This window comes from Epinephelus moara, chromosome 19, assembly GCF_006386435.1.
Source record: "Epinephelus moara isolate mb chromosome 19, YSFRI_EMoa_1.0, whole genome shotgun sequence".
NCBI classification, from domain to species: Eukaryota; Metazoa; Chordata; class Actinopteri; order Perciformes; family Serranidae; genus Epinephelus; species Epinephelus moara.
Window position 1 is genome coordinate 16,905,715 of NC_065524.1, and position 20,998 is coordinate 16,926,712.

General features: G+C 41.5%; 1 protein-coding gene across 1 annotated transcript in view; it reads right to left on the reverse strand.

Annotated features, from left to right (window-relative positions):
- itga9 (integrin, alpha 9) overlaps positions 1–20,998 on the reverse strand; it is a 61,888-nt gene that overhangs the window by 30,214 nt on the left and 10,676 nt on the right. The window contains exons 10-15 of the mRNA XM_050070588.1: positions 20,675–20,780; positions 17,487–17,581; positions 16,298–16,388; positions 15,920–15,965; positions 15,652–15,806; positions 13,088–13,248 (exon numbers count right to left, since the gene is read on the reverse strand). Of these exons, the coding sequence (XP_049926545.1) occupies positions 13,088–13,248; positions 15,652–15,806; positions 15,920–15,965; positions 16,298–16,388; positions 17,487–17,581; positions 20,675–20,780 (654 nt within the window). The remainder of the gene's footprint in view (positions 1–13,087; positions 13,249–15,651; positions 15,807–15,919; positions 15,966–16,297; positions 16,389–17,486; positions 17,582–20,674; positions 20,781–20,998) is intronic.

Genomic DNA, 20,998 nt, shown 5'->3' on the forward strand with positions numbered 1-20,998 from the left:
AATTACATGAATCAGTGAAAGTGATCATGTTCTTAATCACCCATCTGGTTAGAGAAAGTTACAAGTCAACAAAATATGCCCCTGGGTTTTAATACCTTCAGCCCGTCCAAAACCAAATAATTCTGAGTAATCTGAAATTGCCAGACTACCAGTCATACCAAATGTATGCAGTATTCCTTTGAAAACTGTTCCCATTCAACATGAGCCATGTTTACTCCAACCGCTGGAAAATATCTCAGCATGTCTGATGTGAAGGGCAGTGATTCTCAGATATCCGTCCAGCTTCAGGCACTAGCCCGATAAATCAGGGTTCAACTCCACAACCTTTTGTGCATCAAAACACGCTGCGCCCAGAAACAAATCGAACTGATGAAGCGTTTCAAAACAGCAGGGCTCAGAGTTCCTCGTGCATTGTGTCTATGGAAAAAAGCAAATATGTTTTTATTACTGAGAGCTACTCCGGGAAGTCCTTATTAAGCTAATTTAGTTAGAAATGAAAACAAATGTGTGAATTTACGGGGTTGTACAGTCATGGTGATTAGGAGCAAATAGTCCATTCAGTAAACAGTGAAAAAACAAAACCACTTGTGACACTCACACAGGGCGGAACAATAAGTGTGTTTTCACATCCTATTCTCTCACCATCCAAAAAAGGGTAACGAGAAATAGAAAATAAATAACTGATCAGCAGTTTCAAAAACAGAACGCTGAATCCTGAGCACTGTTTTGGGCTGCTGATCACTCAAAACATAAATCAACCAAATCCTAACCTTTAGCAAGATTGAGTGCTGCTAGATAACTGTGACCTGTTGTAATGTCTCCCAGGAGCAAACACGTATTTCCTCCCAGCTAAAACAGAAGAGCATCCTCACTCAACTGACAGGAAACATGTACCATCTGTACTGTCACGCAGCCGTGCCACATCACGAATAAACATGTTGCTCTGAATGCACCGTGCACGCAGGAATATCCATTTGCATAAATACATACTACAGTACACGCTATTCAAAACCTTTGTCTCACACATCAACTTTTCCTCCAAAACACAAACACACACCTCTTCAGACTTCAGTAATATGACTCTCCTCAAATAAAGATCCCAAGGGTGCAGATAAAGAGATATACATCTCTTATGCCTCGGAGAATCCACCTATATTGAATTTATTGCTTTTTAAAACAACGCTCACGTAAACACAAATTACAGGAAACTTTTATGGCCTCGCATGCATCATGAAGAAGGCATTCAACATTTGACCCTTGGACAGTTAAAACCCACAGCTGGGATTTATAAAGGAGGAGAGAAAGGTGCCTCACTTCCCCCAGTGGAAATTGGCAGATGGAAGAGGTTTACTGCTCAAACATACCAAAATCATCAGCATGTTCTTTTTACAACATTCCACACAACAACAACTTGATTTAGCGCCAATGCTAACTATAGCTGAATTAGTGTAATATCTGGATCTGAAATCCAGCCAGCCACCTATAAATACACAGATGTGTTTCCTCATATCTCAGTTCCTCCTCACTCAGCTCCCACATTGTGCTGTCCTCAACACATTATTTGTATCTGCGCTATTTTCATTAACGTTACTACATCTCATTTGAGAGCGTTACAAGGCTTTTTACACTTAAAGTGACCCTAAAGCTGTAAAGTTGAGCTCAGGAAATTCAGTAACAACAGTAGCAAAATGATGGGAAATTAGTCTAACAGGTTCTGCATTTATGGGGACTTCGCTCCCCAATTCTCGACCCGGGGGCTCCCGTCATCATCATCAGGACTATCTACCTTTAACCCCTCACTGGTATCTATTGTACCTGACTGAAACGTATGGAGTCACCACAAGGACACATGCACAGCTCTCCTAAGAAGCAAAACAGACCGAGTGTTGAAAAAAAAGAAGAATCCAGATGGGATCCTTTTAAGGAAGCAGCTTGGGGTCTTCAGAACCGGGAATCAAATAGGAACAAGGTGGCTTTAATCACTGCTTAAGTCCATAATATGTTTTGGCCAATAATGGGAATAATACTGAAACTACTACCACCACTAATAATAAGAAGAAAGAGAAGAAGAATTTAGGGCTGTCCCAAATACCAGTTTCTGGGAAGCTTCAGTAAGAAATATGTGCAAAGCTTCAAGGGGGCAGAGGTGGGGTCTGAGAGACAAGGACATCAGTTGATGCACTGAAAATAACAATTATAAAATAAAAAAAATAAATAAATAAATAATACTCTGCAAGACGGCTGAGCTGTTGATTAAAGTTTTCAGGTGATTTGCCAGGCTCCTTGTGGAGTTATGGCGTACCTTTTTTCTTTGGTATATCTGCCACTCGACTTTAAGGGTCATCTTCACAAAAGTTGAAAATATTCCAGACACTTGACGTATTTGACATCTTGCTGACGTATCTGTAAGCCTGTCAAGAGTGGTCAAACTGTCAAGCTGGACTGCTAGTGACTGAGATTAGATGAGAATGAGTTGGACTCACATATCAATCATTAGGTTAAAATGTCACTGTCTGATGATATGATTATATAAAATGCTGATTGCTGACGTTGATTATCGTGGCAATAGTTGATTCGAACATTTGGGTCCACCCTAGAAGAATGCTTCCAGCCATCTGAGATAATATTCGTGTACGAATCACTTCCTTGCTCACTCAATAAAACGGAAAAGGGTAAATATTGTGTGTCAGGTACTGTAGCAAATGGGTAGAGACTTCAGGCGCAATGTTTAACTGGACTGTACTCATAAACTCATCTCACTATGAGTTTCATAGTTCTATTTCAGAATTTTGCTGCTGTTTAGAAAAACATAACAAGCATCTGAAGACTTCCTGTCACTGAGAGATTAACTCCCCTTGACATCCTGATAAACCCTCTTCATGCATAAACAGGAAGCTCGTTATCTGATGTAATTAATGTGAGAAGTACAGTACATTTTCTAAAAGAATGAAGATTCTGTAATAAAGCTGACAGTTGCAGATTTGTGCATCATGTCCTGACAGTTGAAACAATACTACACTGTAGTTGCATTCTTTTGTTTGAAGTTGCTATTTCAATATGAGGAGAAGTCAACCCTCCGATGGATGAGATACCGGCAGGGAGGAGCAGCTCAAAATGTGCCGCTTTTGAAACGGCGTTCAGTGATGTTTGTGTGTTTGAGTCTGTTCCATCCTGGTGATAGAGGGGGTCTCCAGATGCTTCCTGCAGCTGATTTCGTCACTGTGCACAAATTCTGGGGCACTTTTACCTCACTGTTATTGTTGAAGCCATTGTTTTTAGACCAAGCCCTGATAAAACTGCAGCACGCCAACATGAATTTGTCAAATTCACCTGATGAGGGGTAGGTTACAGTCTCCGCTGAACATAAACAACATGTCTTGTGTGTATATTTGCTCCACTTCCTTTGTGGCGGATGTTGCCTGTATATGCAGGAAGCAGAGTTTGATGTTGACGCCACTACATCAGGAATATACTCTAATATTAACAAATGGGTCAAGCAGAGGGAAATGATAACGGGGTCGCAGCCAGGTTGTTAAGGAAGCGCCGTGACGATGCCAAGTGATGACGTAATCACAGCCTTTTATCTTATCCTGGTGTGGCGAAGCAGAGGCCCCATCATACTTACGACCGTCTGATCCGCACACTGAACTCACATACATGTTTCCTCTGCAGTGGAAGTGGGAAACATGGCAAGAGAAACTCTCTCATTGTGGTCAGACTTGGCCACCCATTACGTTGCCTTTGCGGTGGCATCGTGTGGCAGCAAAGCGGCCAAAAGACTGCGGAAAACATTTGCCCAGCATGCTTAGCTGCCAAAATCAACAAATCATCAAATCTGCCCAACCTTTGGTCGGTTTTGATATGAGTAGCAACGATGGATTTACTATGGCAACAACACAGAGTGGGTCTAATGAGCAGCCATACCAAAAATAATACCTCACTTAAATTTTCAGTTCACATGCATGAGAGGAACTCCATGAGAAATCGGACTTGTTTTACTGTAACAAAAGTCTGCTGGCTGTGCACTCCCAAAACAAGCCTGGAGAAGAACTGTTTAATGTTCACTCTGGCACGACCATGTAGGGAAATCCTGACCAAAATATTACCCTGCGCTAAAATTAACCTGAATAGCTCTTCTTTAGTATCCAGTAAATGGTATTAACACTAATACTGTCAGACAAAGCGTTCAGCTGAACTTATTCATGTGACAGTGTCTATGACATTTTCCATTGGATTTATTATCGCAGTGCACTGCTCGTATATTTTATCTTTTTTTTTTCATTATATTCTTTATAAATAGACTTGCTGCCATGTGTAACAGAAGACAGCTGGATATGATTACCTTCCTGCTATATACTTTCATTGTATCAGCTCTCTTGGCCTGAGGTAAATGAAACCGGGGGAACGGCATCAAGGGAATTGCACATTTCTGTTGAACTGTAAAGAGGCAAACAAAGCAGGCAGTGTGGCAGCGGCCCCAATGTGGGTTTCCATGTGCCAGATAGTGCTGAGGGACTTTGTCTTAGTGGAGATTCTTTAAGATGCAGCGACAGGAACTCCTGTTTTGCTTTATTCTCAAGGGCTTCCTGTTTATCTGTTGAGAGCAGTCTTAGGTCAGACAGTTGTAGCATGAATGATTTTTTCACATTTGTTTTGACTTCTTTGGAGGAACAGATTTGTGGATTTCACTGCGGATCAAATACTGTCAGGTAAGTTGTCAATCCCAAAAAAAGTTTAGTACACCATCTTGAAAAGAACACTTCCTGTTTGGCACTATATACATTAACACAAAGCAACATGAAAAACCTTCTTACCAAATTGTTTTATTGCAAAACTGGAAATGTGATGCTTTATTTTTTATTTATTTGATTAATGATTATTGAGCTACAAAGTTTTAGAAAATTGTCAAAAATGACCCTCATATTTTCCCAGAGCAAAAGTTGACAAATTCATATCCCTGCATTTGACTGACCAACTGTCCAAAACCCAAAGGTTTACTATCACTGAAGACTGAGAAAACGCACAAATGTCCACAATTGAGAAGCTGCATTTGGTGAATTTTTGGCATTTTTGCTTAAACAAGCATGAATTTGCTATAGCTAAGCCAACTGGCATGAACAGTTTCTCCAGTCTTTCTGCGAAATCTTCAAGTGCAAGCCTGAGAATTCATGGTTATGCACCTTTTAGCAGTTGGCCATTACCATTGCCCCCTCTGGCCCCGCCACCCTTTAGCCAACTGGCATGAACACAAACACACACCTTCACGCACACACTTGACCTCCGTGCCAAATATCACCCTCATAGGTCTATGGCTGCCAAAGGGTGGGGAAATTCTTGTGGACTGACCAACCAACCCATACAGCCAGCCAGCTATAGAGTTGCTGATTGCAGCTAAAAATAACTTCAACCATTAATTGGCTATCAAAATTGTTTAGGATTTACCACTTATGAATAGATGAAAAATAGTTCTAGCTCTACCACAGACTACTTTGACTTTACCATTTACGAGAGCCTAACTCTAGAAGTCATTTGTGGATGCAGGCAGCACAAGTAGAGCTAACACCACATAAATGAACCTGATAAGACGCACCAGACCACAAACTTCCAAAAATAACCTGGATTTATTCTCTATCTAGTAAAGCTGCAGTTTGTGTTGGTTGTTGTCTTTCCGGCTTCGACTTCTAACAAAGTAAAGCATGGATCTGTCCACCAAATGAGACATGAATGAGGTGCAGCGCGATGTTAACAAGCAGACACACAGGCAGGTTAAAGCATTAGCTCCTTTCTATTGCATTTGCAGAGGTAATGATGCAGAGAACCCGGTTCCGTCTGTAACTTCATAGACCATCATCATTGCAGTGCATCGCTCAAATCCAGCATGTCTCTAGTTTTCCATTCAGTCACAAGAGACTGTTGATTTGCTCAGTGCTTTTAGCTTTGACAGATAAATGTTCATCTCGTAGATGCCTCACTAACAGCAGCAGTCATCAGAATAATGTTTGGTGGATCTTTAAATACTCCGGTGGTGCCGAGCAAATGTTAGTGGGACATGAGATATAGGGCACAGTGGAATATAGGCCAGAGGAAAGAGGTGGGGGGGGCGGGGGGGAGTGAGCAGGATACTTTACGAGCTAAATTAAACAGACAACTGTTACAGGCAGGGCTTTAAATGCCTATTTTAGCTCCTCCTTGGAGACGGCGATGCATCTATACAATACCACTCATGGCCACAAATGGAAATGGTTCTTGGCATGATTTCAAGGCTCACGTGCACTGCACTGTGATGGGACTGCGGGGGTTAATACACGATGAGTAAACTACCAAAAATGTAAACATACCATGAGATGTATACATCACAGAAGAAATGCAGGACAAAGGAATAGTTTAATGTGTTTACTGAGACAAGCAATAAATCAAAGCCAAGTGAGCAGTAAAAACCAGCCTCCAACCAAATACTAAGTGAAACAATGAATGATGAATGCTTTATAGTTTATATTAAGACATACGCTGCAGTGTAATGTTAGCATTTGCCTGTGGCACTCAGGGCTGGCCAATATATCAATATTATACTGACATCATGATATGAGACTAGATATTAGATTTTGGATATGGTAATATTGTAAATGTTGTCTTTTCCTGGTTTTAAAGGCTGCATTCAAGTCAACTGATGTAATTTTCTTAACTTACCAGACTTTTATAGCTGTTATTTGCCCTCACCCACTTTATCATTTATCAAAAATCTCATGGTGTAAATATTTTGTGAGAGCACCAATAGTCAGCTCTTTAGTACTGCTGCAATATCGATAATAACACTAAGATATTTGGTCGGACCTAGTTGCACTTAATATCTATGGGCACTGATGTCCTCCACTCAGCATTGATCATGCACATAAAACCAGTGACAATCCCATCAGCCTCAGCTGTAATTTGTTTAGTGCTAATTAGTAAATGTTAGCATGCTAATATGCTAAACTAAGATAATGAGCATAGTTAACATGAAACCCGCTCAGCATCAGCTCGTCAGTATTATCGCTGTGAGCCAGAACCCCAGAAAATGAGCCGGACTTTAAAGGAAATGACCACTTTAGAATGAAAATACAGACAGTACTTACTGACCCTTATGCCAACAAGAAGTCCAGTGTAGTTTTTTAATCCACAAAACTCGTTCGGGGTATCAGAGGATAACGGCTTGCTGGATTTTTCCATACACTTGAAGTGCATGGAACCCACGTCCAAAATCATTTTGAAAATGTAATAAAACTCCACTAATGCATTTCAAAAACGTCAGAACGGCTCGTCCGTCATAATCCAAGCGCCCTGGAGCCACAGCATGCAAAATTGACTTGAAAAGACATAATTTACTCCACTTTTATAGCATAATTTCTCACCATGGTCAGTTAGCCTGCAACTTGCGAGACTCGAGAACAAGAACGTCTCTGAACGTTCTCGAGTCTCGCGCGAGTTGCCATGTAAACACAGCATGCCTGCACGCCTGCTACCTGTTATCCTCCGATACCCTGAACGAGTTTTATGGATTCAAAAACTACACTGGACTTCTTGTCGGCATGAGGATGAGTAAATACTGTCTGTATTTTCATTCTAAAGTGGCCATTTCCTTTAAGGCTGATTTTCCTAGAGGCCAAACAGTGTAATTATATCCGTCACTCGATGCCCTGTGGTCCAAAAAGACATTTCCCATGGAATTACTTTGTAGAAGAGACATCTGTCAATCAGTAAATGATTTTATCGAGCATCCATAACCCCTGTGAAATACATCGTTTGATAATCCAGTCCAATAACATCTGGAAAGTCTAGAATAGCCACGCAACTGAATCATGTTATCTGTTTTATCCGTTTTATCCACAATTATCCATTCCATAAGTTAGCGGAGCGCTAAACTGGAAGCAGCTGGCTTGGCTGGTGGAAGTCTCAATTGCACCTACTCTGGGTAATTAAATACGCTGCTGTTAAACTTTTTTTGGCTTCAAATGTCACTGAACAACTTTCTATACGGGGCCCCTCCTCCTACACTATATCCAGTTCTCTTTATACATCCATACTGTAAGCATCTTAGCGTGCTGATGTTAGTATTTACAGCCTCACAGAGCTGTAGACTCAGAGAAGTAAAATGTCTTAATGACCGCCATGGTGACTCTTAAACATGCCAGTCCTCCAACTACTGTGTGCGCTCCTTATCGCACCCATGCCACATATGGTGGATGCAGAAATTGAGTATGTCTACATAGAAAGTCAGTTACTTGTCTCATAAATATTTGCACTGCACCAGTTTTCTGTCCTTGACTCCACTATAATAAAGTTTAATAGCTGAGGCATCCGGTTATACATGAATAATACTCAAAACCTCCGAGCTATTTCACTACAAGGAGAGGCACTATGATAGCCCAGGAGGATAAAATGCAATATTTCCTAATGCAACACATCAGACTGATAAATTCCTGCTGAAAGTCAGGGCTCTCTTGTTAAATGACTCATTGCCATCTCACGCACACAGCACCTCTGGTCATCTGAACTCTAATCATTCATCAGCCGTCACTGCGAGGAACTGTTTTTCCTTCCTAAATCTGAGGTACAACTCAAGTAAAAGGCTGCATGGAGTTTATTTAGCTAAAAATAACCAAACAAAGACCATCTGGAGGGCTGGTATGCTGTTCGTCGATGAAATGAATGTTGAATGCCAATGAAAACATGTTTAAAATGATCAACATGAAAGACTTGCATAATTTCAGGTAGGAATTACTCTTGAAAAAAGTAAGAGTTTGAACTATTAGCCTCTGTACTCTGTGCTCTCTGGATAATTCCAGTTATGCCCTTGTGTTCTCAACACTACATGATTTACTGAGTGGCCCGTCCAGCTTTTTACTTGATTTCAGATGGTGAAAATTGAGCATGTCTGTTCCAGTCCTGTTGCTGCATGTACAGTACACTATGTAGAACAAATACCACTTTAACAGCGCTCTATTAAGTTTAGCTGTTAACTGAGGTTCTTGAAAAGTGTTTATACAATTTATAAAGTCAACAAACGGGGTCGACAGATGGTCAGCGTAGTTACAAACGTGAGAGTGGCTCAGAATAGCTCATGGCCTGCTTCCACCGGCCCTCATGCATCAGGGCTTCAGCAATCAACCCTGACGTGAGGGTTTTCCATCAGCAGCGCCAGCATGCAGCTCCAGTTGACACAACAGCAGCCCAGCGCCCTGCTGTGACGCCAGCCTCATTCCTGTGTTTTCACTGTATGTTTTAGCTACGAGAGGGGTGGGGCGGGGGTGCATGATCCCCTCATCCTACCCTTGAGGATGCAGTCGGGCAACCAGCTGGTTTCCATTAGCATACCTCTTCTGGGGAATGGGAGGACTGGCTCATGTGGGCAGACACATGAGGAAGATAAATGATGCGATTGGTCAAGCAGACTAGACTCATCTCTGAGAGCGGAGCCAGATCACCTCTGATTATGGTGATTCTTGAGCTCTTCCCTTAAGTTTAGGACAAACACGTTATGGCAGACAGTTATCATGCAAGGTCTTAATCTTCCTCCCCTTTACTTTTCATATATATCTAAGGTAATTCTACCTCTAAACAGTTTAGGAAAGTTGTAATTATGGGCACCACACCTTTACCGTCCTGTGTGGCTCTTTAGGCTTTGGTAACTTGAGGAATCTCACCTCTGCTTTCTGCTGCTGAGCAGGTGGAATTTGTGGCCACATGTAGAGAAAAATAATAATCCACACAGCTAGAGTGGCAACCATGCCACACTTCACACCTCATTTGAGCCAAGCCAAATACTAATACAGACGGGAAGATGTAGTGACATCTGCGTCATCTGTAAATGGAAACATTTACTGTCGATTAAAGGGATACTTTGACATTATGGGAAACACACTTCACAGTTCCCTTGTTTTCCCTGAAAATAAGATGAAAAGATTGATACCAAGAGAGGGTAAATTTAGCTGATCATAATGGAAACAGAGGGAAACAACCAGCCTGGATTTGTCTCAGGGTAATTAAATCCACTTACTAATCACTTATACCCTTGTTCCACCAAAGTTAGTGCCAATATGCGGGTTTCTTAAATGCAGGAAAACACGCTAAAAATAAGTGATAGGCTCCTTTCCTGTTGCCAGTAGACTAGAGCCTAGTACATGGCTCTGCAGTAGATGAGTATGCCTGTCTGATTTTGTCTTTCGTGCATTGACGTGCTACATTCAATGTCGCAAACATGCCCACCAACAGGTTTGTAAACAGTAGAAAGCAGCATGAAGGTCAGTGAAAATGTTATGGCGGTTACTTCTTTTTTATATCTATGACTTATTCAGTCTCTTTTTCAAACTTGGTGCTGACTAATTTGGAACAATGTCTGGGTGCTGCTTGGACGGCGGCGGACCGCATTTGTGGTGGTGCGTCATTACATTTGCTGGAAAGGGGGTGAAAGTTTACACCTCCACCCGGGTGTCATTACATCATTGCCAATCACAGCCAATCGGAGCTGGAGCCAACACATACCTGTGACTAATTCAGAGTCATTTGTCCTGGGACTGAATGCCGGTTGTAACATTTACCATTAAATAAAAAAGCCAGATGTTAGTGCGTTAGTTGTCCAGTGGGAGAGGGGCTTTGAAGATATACTACACGGGTTTGACCTCAAAAACAATGTATAAACTCGTACAAAGTTTATTCCCCTTATCCATAACTTCTGACCCACTAGAAGTGTGTGGCAGTGTATTTACCTGCAGAGACCCTGCTCCCTGCCTGCATTGTCTTACTTTGCTGTGTTTGGGATGTTTCTTAGTGTATAGCCTCCAGCCACTAACAGCGCACAGGCGAGGTCGGGACTTTTTTAAAAAAGTAGCAACCAGACTGTAAGCATCATGAGTCCAAGAGGAAGCTATGAAAACTGCGGACACGGCACTGAAAACAAAACCCCCATGCAAACCAAGCCACTAAGCCAACAAAACTCACCAAAATGAGAGTGGATCTAGAGTTTGCTTTAACTTTCACTTTCACTACTTGAGGAGAGGATGGAGAGTTGGCCTTTTTTTTGTTGGGCAGGTAGGTGTCGGTGGTTAGCTTAGTTAGCTTGCTAAAGTATCATCTTTTCCATTACAACAAATGTAACATTCTTAGGGCCGTAATAGACTTGCCGCTTGAACATACGCGCACACAATGCACCGTGTCTGTGTATATACTTGCTGCAGCACTACGCAGCCAAAACGCACAATACTGGCGGTCTCCACTTGGGGCAGACAACAGAAATATGATCGGTAGTGCATGCCGGGTATTGTAAACAAACATGGATGCCCTTGATATGCTTGATGAGGAAGAAGAACTATGTCACTATGTAACGGCGTGGAAACATCATAGAGATGCAGGTAGTTCTGCACCAGGTCTGTCAGTCTCTCTTCAAAAGTTTCCGCCATTGCTCCGACAGCGACTCTGTCTGGTCGGATCTCACGGTCACCATGTTCATTCGCACGAGTGCCTCTAGCAGTCAGGTCAATATTGCATCTCGTGCACATTCAGTACCTTGCGTTTAGATGTGCAGCCGATGCATCGAACGAACACAGATCACGCATGGCAGCCATGACGCGGTCGCGTTGTTTGCAGCAAGTATATTAATGGCCTTACAAGAGTAGCTTGCAGTGTACATACAAGCAGCATAGGCAGAAGAGGGGCCAAGTCTGAATGTTGTCTTTAAAAACAATGACCATAAATTTCTGCCCAGCATACCTTTAAACTGTACAGACTAAAATGTGAAAAACGTTGGAGACTTTAGTAAGTTATTGCGCCTGGCCAAAAAAGGTTCAGCACATAACCCCTCGTAAAACCCCAACAATTTTACCCCAAATTTCCCAAAAAAGATTCCTTTAACAACATCAAAGTGTTATTTCATGCAGCAACATTAGTGCTTTAAGCTGCAAACTACAGCTCACCCCTGAAGTAACATCTGGCCTGATGGATGGCACTTAAAGTATAAGTGTGTTTATCTCACAGCCAGAGAGATGCCACAGATATGTGGCAGCTACGAGCTACGACTGAGTGATAATTCACTCGCCCACCCACAAACCAAAAGATGTTTGGTTCAAGTGTTGAAATGTCCGATTTACTTTAGGCAGAAACATTACTTTACATGACTTACCCTCCTGTTAATGTTCTATGTGTAGAAACTTAAATGCATGGAGGTGAAAATTAAATTTGAAATGTTAGATTCCTCTGTCCAGGTTTATTGAAGAGCCTGGGTAAACACACGCCAGACTTTAATGAATAAACCTTGATAACTGTGATGTGTATGTTGCGATGAATAAAGGGAGCTTAATGCTGCGACTGCTCTGTGTGATGTACAGTCATTATGGTGTGAATGGCTGAAGGAAGAGAGGCAGGCGTGGTAATGACAGCCCCCCTCTGTCAGCAGCTCAGTCTCCCACGGTGAAAGCGCCTGGAGAGCACAGTTAAGAATGCCAGTGAAATTTACAGGCCTGTAGTGGGCCTCCATATTAGCGGAGGTGAAACATGGATGATGCCCTCAGGACGAGGACCCTCTGAGAGGCTGCACGGCTAAATCACAGGGTAACACAATAGAGGGACTATGCAATGACAAAGAAGACTCTGTTTCCTGTTTCTGTCAGTTTCTGCAGACGCACACTTGAGCAGCATGGTTTCACGAATCATCAAGTGTCTGACTGTTACCTTTAACCTAACTCAGCAGGATGTCACAAAGAGCTTCCCAGCAGATGCCTGCTGATCCGTAGACTCCAGCCACAGCAGCCACTGCTCCTACGCCATGGGATATGGGACGGCCTTTAATTTATCTTGACATTTTAATTTTCCTCTTGTTTTGTTTTGTGTAAACATTTCAGCTGGAAGCGCATGGACTTTGATGCTCCCACCAAAAGCCACAGATAAGAAATAAAAACAGACCACATAAGCAAATAACTCATATCACACATCAACATTGCGGGGTGAGAGAGCTCAAGGTTATGTGAAAGCAGCAGAGAGATCAGCCGAGGACATGAGCAGCACATGGACAACCCAGCGCAAACACAGCCAGCACTGAGACCAGAAAGTCCAACCTTACCTTAACGTAGGCGGTGTAGCGTTGGCACTCCTCCCTGTTGATATCCAAGCTGAGCTGCTGACTCATCTGGCTGATCTGAGATCCGCTCTGAGTGAAGTAGACCCGCGAGGGCTGGCTCTTCTGTCGCTTATCCACATCAGCTGTCAAGTTGTACAGCAACTCTGAGAAGAGACAGAGAAGTGGTTGCACAAAAGATGAACTGACAGCGATGGTCATTTGAGTAAAGTTAATTTTGAGAAACGCTTCAAGTATGCAGGGTTTGGTTTTTTGGTAACTGCCATCAAATCATGGTTAAAGATGAATTATGGCTTATTGCAGTGAAATGAATGTAGAGGGAAGATGGGAACATGTTTGACATTTCTTGGTCAAATCATCTGATATTACTTCCACTTAACAAGAGTCCTTTGTTCCACAGTGTGTTATGAAAACAGTGCTAATCTCAATGCATTTAATGTAATTGCCTATAGGTTTGCTACTGTGAGGAACACTGACTTAACCTTGGCGTCAGACAATCGGAAATCAGATTAGATTCATTCACAAGCCAAGACAGACAGCTAAATTATACATTCGCTCAAACTGAATTTATACATGAAAATAACCCTCTTGTGCAGATATTTTTTAGAGTTTTAAAGCATATTTCACCCCAAAATTGAAAAGTTGTTGCTGACTGTTGGAGATATTCGCTATAAAGATGTCTGCCCTCTTTCGAAAATAGTGGAACTAGATGGCACTCGGCTTGTACCCAGTTACTCAAGATAATGCACAGACCTTGTTGTATGCAGTTTCATGTAGGAACTATTTTCTTTATACCGAACTACACCCACCAACCTTATTACCACACAGGAGAAGGCACGCATGTACTCATGAACGAGTCTTGTGCTTGTGACAACCTGAGATGTAAATATTAATGGCGTCCACCTTGGCTGAGTTATAACGGTTAGCGGATGTAGTTCAGTAGAAAGAAAATAGTTCCTACATGAAACTGCTCACAACAAGGTCTGTGGACTCTCTTGAGTAACCAGGTCATGATTTCTGGAAAGAGACATTGCTGTTGAGTCTTTCACATGTATTTTTTTGGCGCTTTGAGCACTAAAAACCGAGTGCCATCTAGTGCTATTATATTAGACAGAAGGCAGACATCTCTACAGTTAATATCTCCAACACTCTTCAACTCACACCAAAAGAATCTAGACTAATAAATAGCACTACAAGTAAGAGAAAAATCTGTATTTTGGATTTTTTTTTGGTGAACTGTCCCTTTAAGGTGAGCAGACATGACTTGATATAAAAAGGGAAGTCATTTTCCTGCTGGTGGGGCTGAACCAGTATTACTGTGAAAGAAAATATTTCAATAACAACATTCCTGCTGGTTCCACCCCTGGCCATAGTGTCATTAAGACGCAAAACAGCTTTAAATTTATTTAGAATTGAGAAATCATACGCATGAAGTAAACATTAGCAATATTTCCAGGAAAACCATATATGGGCCTCTGGCCATTTAAAACCCATTCCTCTGAATGAATCAGCCTCAGTCTGGAGTAATTGCTTCAAGAGGGTGTTACACTGGTAAAACAGTGGGAAGGGTGGCAAACACACCCCTGTCGCACCATAGCCTACTGTTTCCTCCGTCCAACAGAGGGAACGCCATGAGCTCACTCCAGAGGAGGCAAAGGAAGGTTTCATTAAGGGAGTCACCAAACACATAGTGCTACACTTTCCATAGTTTTCGCCAGACGGCTAAACAGAGAGGCTTTATTGCTGCAAGCCAGGACGTAGTCATTACATAACGACAGGGCTCCTGCTCCCCTGGGGTGGGCAGTGAATGACCACACCCAAACACTGAAACAGGACTGCACCTCAGCACTCAACAGGCACCGCACCCAAGAGTCAGTTAGCAAGGGCTGAAGGGTAAAGCATCAGCCAAATGCGCTGACAGTCCGCTGCGGGCCAAAGGCTAACCACACAACCGTGTCCGAGCCCGGGGAGGATTGCTCAGCATGATCATGTTTACATATTTTCTCCATTTAAATGACCACCAAAAGCTCAAGGAGTATAAACTTTACATCATAACAACAAAAAATGACCAAAACATGCTCTGTATGATGAAGACCAGTGATGGATGACTACTACGGTTTATGGCTTTTGAGATTCACCTTCAAAATTCACAGTAATGTTGAGGCTTGTGCCGCTGTGCCTGGGCGCACAGTGAAGAAAGACATGAGATACAACATCTTAAATACTAAGTTTTAGAGGTGACAGTAGGTGTTTTTTTTTCTTTGGAGGCTGCCAGGCTAGCTGCTGTTTTAAGTGATTATGCTAAGCAAAGTTAATTGCCTCCTCGCGTTAGCTCCACACAGACACAAGTGGTATCAATTTCGTAAGTCTCTGCAAAAAAGCTAAGCAAAACTCCCAATATATCAAACTATTCCCTTAAGTCACAAAAACGAAATATGATTAAAGTATTTTGCATTCTGCAACTCAGTGGTATGCATGTTTCTTTTTTTTAATTTTACTCTCTACTCCTCAACTTTTGTGAGGTTTCTCTTGTTAAGATGTGTCCTCACCTATCTGTCCGGGCAGCTGTCTTCCCCGGAAGCGCATGCAAACAGTAACATTGAAGCAGTTTAGGTTCTGCTGGCCCTCGTGGCACTGCGGCACAGAGATGTTGATGGAGACGGGCAGGAAGATGGAGACATCTACTGTAATGACAGGCCGGGTCCTGCAACCACATCGACCGACACAGGAACACAGTGTGGGAAAGACTGGACATTAAGATGACTCAGACATAGAAAAAAATGGTGCAGTGTCACAGAGAGTGACCCAGTTACTCACCTCAGCAGCACCACACTGTCTGACATGAAGGCTCCGATGGTGACATCTACAATGACAACATAAACATGATTGATTTGGAACGCCAAAAAGAGGATATCAATGCAACATCTGCTCACAGCACTCTTCACACCTGCAGATCCAAAACAATGCACAGAGGTCTTTAATAGTTATGTTGTCTGAGTCTGAATGTCAGCTGTGGAATGCAGTAAACAAGATGCCTCTATCACGAGTCTTTGCGCCGCTACTGCAAGACACTGAGAGTCAAATACCAAGAGGGCAAAAACTCAAATATTTCATCATCTGATCCTTTCATATGTGATGTTTTTATCTTATTTTCCTGAGGTACTTAAGCCTTCATCTAGTCTGGTATAATCTTACCTGTGTATCCGTTGCCATCCATGTCCACATTGCCTGAGATTGACTGGCCAAACATCTGCAGACCAGGGTTTACACTGCGCCCAGACAGTTTCTAAAACACATAATACCAGCCTTCAAATAACACATGGGCGCCAAAATGAGAAAAAGAACACATTGTATGATTTGTTTTTGCTCAGTTTGTTTTCCACAGATGAATAATGGCTGGTTTTATAGATTTACAGTAAATAACACATTCGTTAGCTTAGCATTAGGACTGGAAACACAGGGAAACAGCTAGTCTGGCTCACTCCAGAGTCCAGAAATTACACCTATCAACACCTCTAAATGCTAGGAAATAATTACAGCACCCGAATCCTTGTAAAACCACAACTTGCCACCATTACTGACGTTTTACTACTAATTAGATAAACTAGATAAATTGTGTTAATAAGAGAACTTTAGAGATGCTGGTAGGTGGATTGTTCTAGCTTTGGATAGAGGCTAGCTGTTTCCCCACGTCTTAAAGGTCCAGTGTGTAGGATTTAGACGGAAATATTGGCAGACATGGAATTTAATATAATAAGTATGTTTTCTTCAGTGTATAATCACCTGAAAATAAGAAGCCTTGCATTTTCGTTTCCTTAGAACGAGCCATTTATATCTACATAGGGAGCGGGTCCTCGTCTACGAAGATTGCCATATTGTTTTGCCATGTCTCTGCAGTTGCCCAGAGCGGCAAACCAAACGCTCATTCTACATAGTTAGCAAAACCTCCGCAACGAGAGCATTGGAAAAACACAGATTTTTTTTTTTTTTTTAACATGAAACTGCGTTATTCAGTGTTTTTATTGGTTTAAATCAGCGGGTCCTCTTGTTTTTGAGAGGACAACTGAACGTCTCGATCAAAAATCACAGAAGTAAAGTGAGCACACACTAGTCCACCAGGAACTGCTTGCTCCTCATTCAGAGCTACGTGGGCTTTCTGTGTATTCCCGAGGCTACATCACCACCTGCGACTTTACCACACATGACTCAACTTCTGCTCGATACACAAGGTGAACTCATGCCTTTCATCTAAATTTAGCATGAGAAACAACAGAAACTACAACTAGAGACAAGAAGAGACTCACATAAAGGTATTTCTTTACTTAAATTAAATAACAAAGATCTACATGATATTGGCTTGCTGTGTGACACTATGAATTCTTACCATGGAGTATTTGCTGATGATTCCTGTGGCGTCCCCGTGGTAGATATAAACAGCTCCTCCATAGTCATCCTCTTTAGGTGCTCCTATGGCTACATCTGAGGGGACAAAAAGTGTTTCTGTGAAAGGTCAACATAGAAATGAATGTGTGTGTTTAGGAATGTGTACAAAAGCCTTCATTAATCCTGGGAACAAGCTGTTACAGTAAGAGAGACAATTAAGTGTTGTTAGTGGCCATAAAACTTGTGCGACCTCTGAGAGAGTGGAAACAAGACTATAAAGTGCTGGCAAGAGCACTGAAACAATGTCTCCTTATCCCATTTCCACAAAAAGTCCATATATAAACTTTCTTTTTATAAACCAAAAACACTTCCTCACCATGTGGTGCAGCATTCCAAAGCAGAGCTGGTAAAGAAGTGGCACTTTTAAATATGCCACAATAATGAGCTCATTATGGAGAGGCAATATTGAACAAATAATTTGTTCTTAGTGAAAGCAAATGTGTATTCTGATTTCTGCAGTAGTTCTTTCAAATTAAATAACAGCAGTTTGGCTGTAAATAATAGATCGTCGGGCAGGGAGCAAGTCTGGCGCTTTCGACACTCCGAGAGTGACGAGTTACAAGATGAGTTATGCTTCCCAGCTGCCATCTTTCTCCGCACACACTTAGTGCCAGGCTGCAAGCCTTGAGGCGTATCTCACACGGAGATGAAACCGGGCAGCAGCTTCCAGCCTCGAGCTTACAATGGGCGCCAAGTCGAGCCCTTTCAGCCAAGCCGTGCATGTGCCAGGAAAACAGACAGTGTAAATGTATGTCTGTGTGTGCGGATAATTTAGTTTGTGACTGGATGACGCTGTGCACACGAGGGTGAGAGAGGGGCAATATTTTCTAAAGATCCCCCTCGCCGCATGTTAATCGAAACAAAATGTCTGTGAAAATGATGGGTTTTGTTGCACCTACTGAGAGTCTCAACCAGCCAACATTTGCTTGTGGGCTGATGTGGAGGATATAAACTGTGTGACTTTATTACTCGCCAGATGACAGAGGAAATAGCTTTGTTGCATGACTACAGGACAGTGTCACACAAATAAGACTGTATATTATTGAAAAGTGGTTGCCGTTGCCTGGATTATAGATTCATAGAGAAATGCAGGACCATTACATATAAAAGCACGACCCCCATTTGAGCTCTGACCTCTCACCAGTGGCTCCAGTCTTGCAAACAATTTCTGTGCCCAGAGATACTTTAGTGGTTAAAAGACAATGCCAGATTTTGATTTAAAGGCCGTCTCTTGGTGCATTCAAGGACTCTCTGGCATCTGAGACACAAGAGGAAATGAACATGATCTGTTTTTTGGTTTGTATTGCAGAAACTGATTCAATGGATACTTTTTAGAAGACTCTCTCCTCTTAAGGTGTCACATTAGAACAATAATAAGACTTCAACAATAACAAAAAAAATCATGTGGTTACGCTGTGTGGTGAACCTGTTCTGAGCAGGTTTTGAGTTGCAGCAAATTCCACATGGTTGAAAATATCTTCAAACTTGCGGCATGGTTGTAAAAAGTGTCACTTCCACTAAACAACACTAAAACATGTTAAAGCTCCAGTGTGGTCCTGTATATCAGTGCTTCCAAACCTTTTTGGCTTTTGACCCCCTCAAGGAAAGCGATGCCTACTTGTGACCCCTTGTCATGGGTTTCAGATGCCTGTGAGCAGTTCCCTCACCTCTAAACTTCTCAGGTTCTGTTACTAAATAACTGCAAATACTCAAAGAGGCAAAACTATGCAAATTTCAAAGAAAATCAAAGATAAAAGTGAAAGTGAAATTTGTAGCAGAAATTTGCCTCTTCTTCCCTACCTCATTAATCATCTCATGACCTGCTGAAGGAATCCCGACCCACAGGTTAGGTACCACTATTTTTTCGGATTGGCAAAATACAAAATGTTTAAACACTAGGAGTGTAACGTCTTACGGAAGCATAATGAATTCACTTCCAGAAAAATAATTGCATTAAAGTCTCCTTCCGTGATGTTTTTTTTTTTAAATGAATAAGATAATTATCTCATAATTCAGAAAAAATGAGAATTTATGAGATTATTATCTCAAATCAAAAAAACAGAGCATTTTTTTCTGAAGTGAATGCATTACACTTCCATACTGTCTCTTTTAAAACATATGGAATATTTTATTAGATAGATAAAAAAAGTATGTATGTATAAAGAATTATAATATTATAACAACATAATAAAATATTATAACTACATAATAAAATATAAAAGACAATGTGGATGTCCTAAACGTGCTCAGAACAATGCAATGCTAGAACATCTAAAGTGACAGCTGAGTAGGGCTGCAACAAACTTTTACTTTCATTGTCAATTAATCTGTTGATTATAGTTTTTTTTGATTAATCAATTGGTCGTTTGGTCTATAGAATGTCAGAAAATGGTAAAAATGTCAATCAGTGTTTCCCAAAGCCCAAGATGATGTTCTCAAATGTCTTGTTTTGTCCACACCCCAAAGATATTAAGTTTACTGTCACAGAGGAGTGAAGAAACGAAAACATATTCACACTTAAGACGCTAAAATAAAATATAAAAATGTTGAGTTTGTTCTTTAAAAAATGACTAAAACCCATTAATCAATTATCAAATTAGTTGGCCATTAATTTAAAGGTCTAGTGCGTAGGATTTAGAGGCATCCAGCATTGAGGTTGCAGTTGCAACCAATAGAAACTTCTCACGTGTCAAGCGTATAGAACGACAGTGGCCAACACAAAAACGCAAATGGCCCTATAGCCAGAGTTTGGTTTGTCTGTTCTGGGCTACTGTAGAAACAACATGATTAAAGAGGATCCACTCTGTATGTAGATATAAGCAGCCTTTTCTTAAGTATTAAATACACAGTATTTTTTAGTTTCAGGTAATTAGAAACTAAGGAAAACATTGTTATGAATATTATATTCCATTTCTGGCAATAGATGACCCTAAATCCTACAAACTGGACCTTTAAAAGTAAATCATAAATCATTGCTGCTCTACAACTGAGCAAACTTCACCTGCTGGTGAAGACCATGTGATACAGTCAAAAGGTCCTGCACGAGCTAGTTTGTGGTTACACTGTAAAACATGTTTATGAAGTCCAGCAGGCAGTTGCTAATATGTTATTATGATACTTTGTTCTGACCTTGATATCCATCGTCATCAATGTCTCCGATTGCGGCGATACATTCTCCAAAGTGCGCATTGAAAGCATTGTCACCATTCAAAACAGCGTGCTCCTCCATCACCCCCTGAAAACAGAAGCAGGCAAGATAGCAGTTTATATACTGAGCTGGCAGGAGAACAAAGACAGGTCCTGCTGCAGTGAAGTTATTGCTGTCAGATAACATTCTCTGGCCCAGACTGCAGTTAGTTGGCTTTCTATCCACATAATTTAACAACCAAACAGACAGTCACCTTCCTTGGAATAACTCATAAATACAGAATGTACAAACAGAAGCTTTGGTCT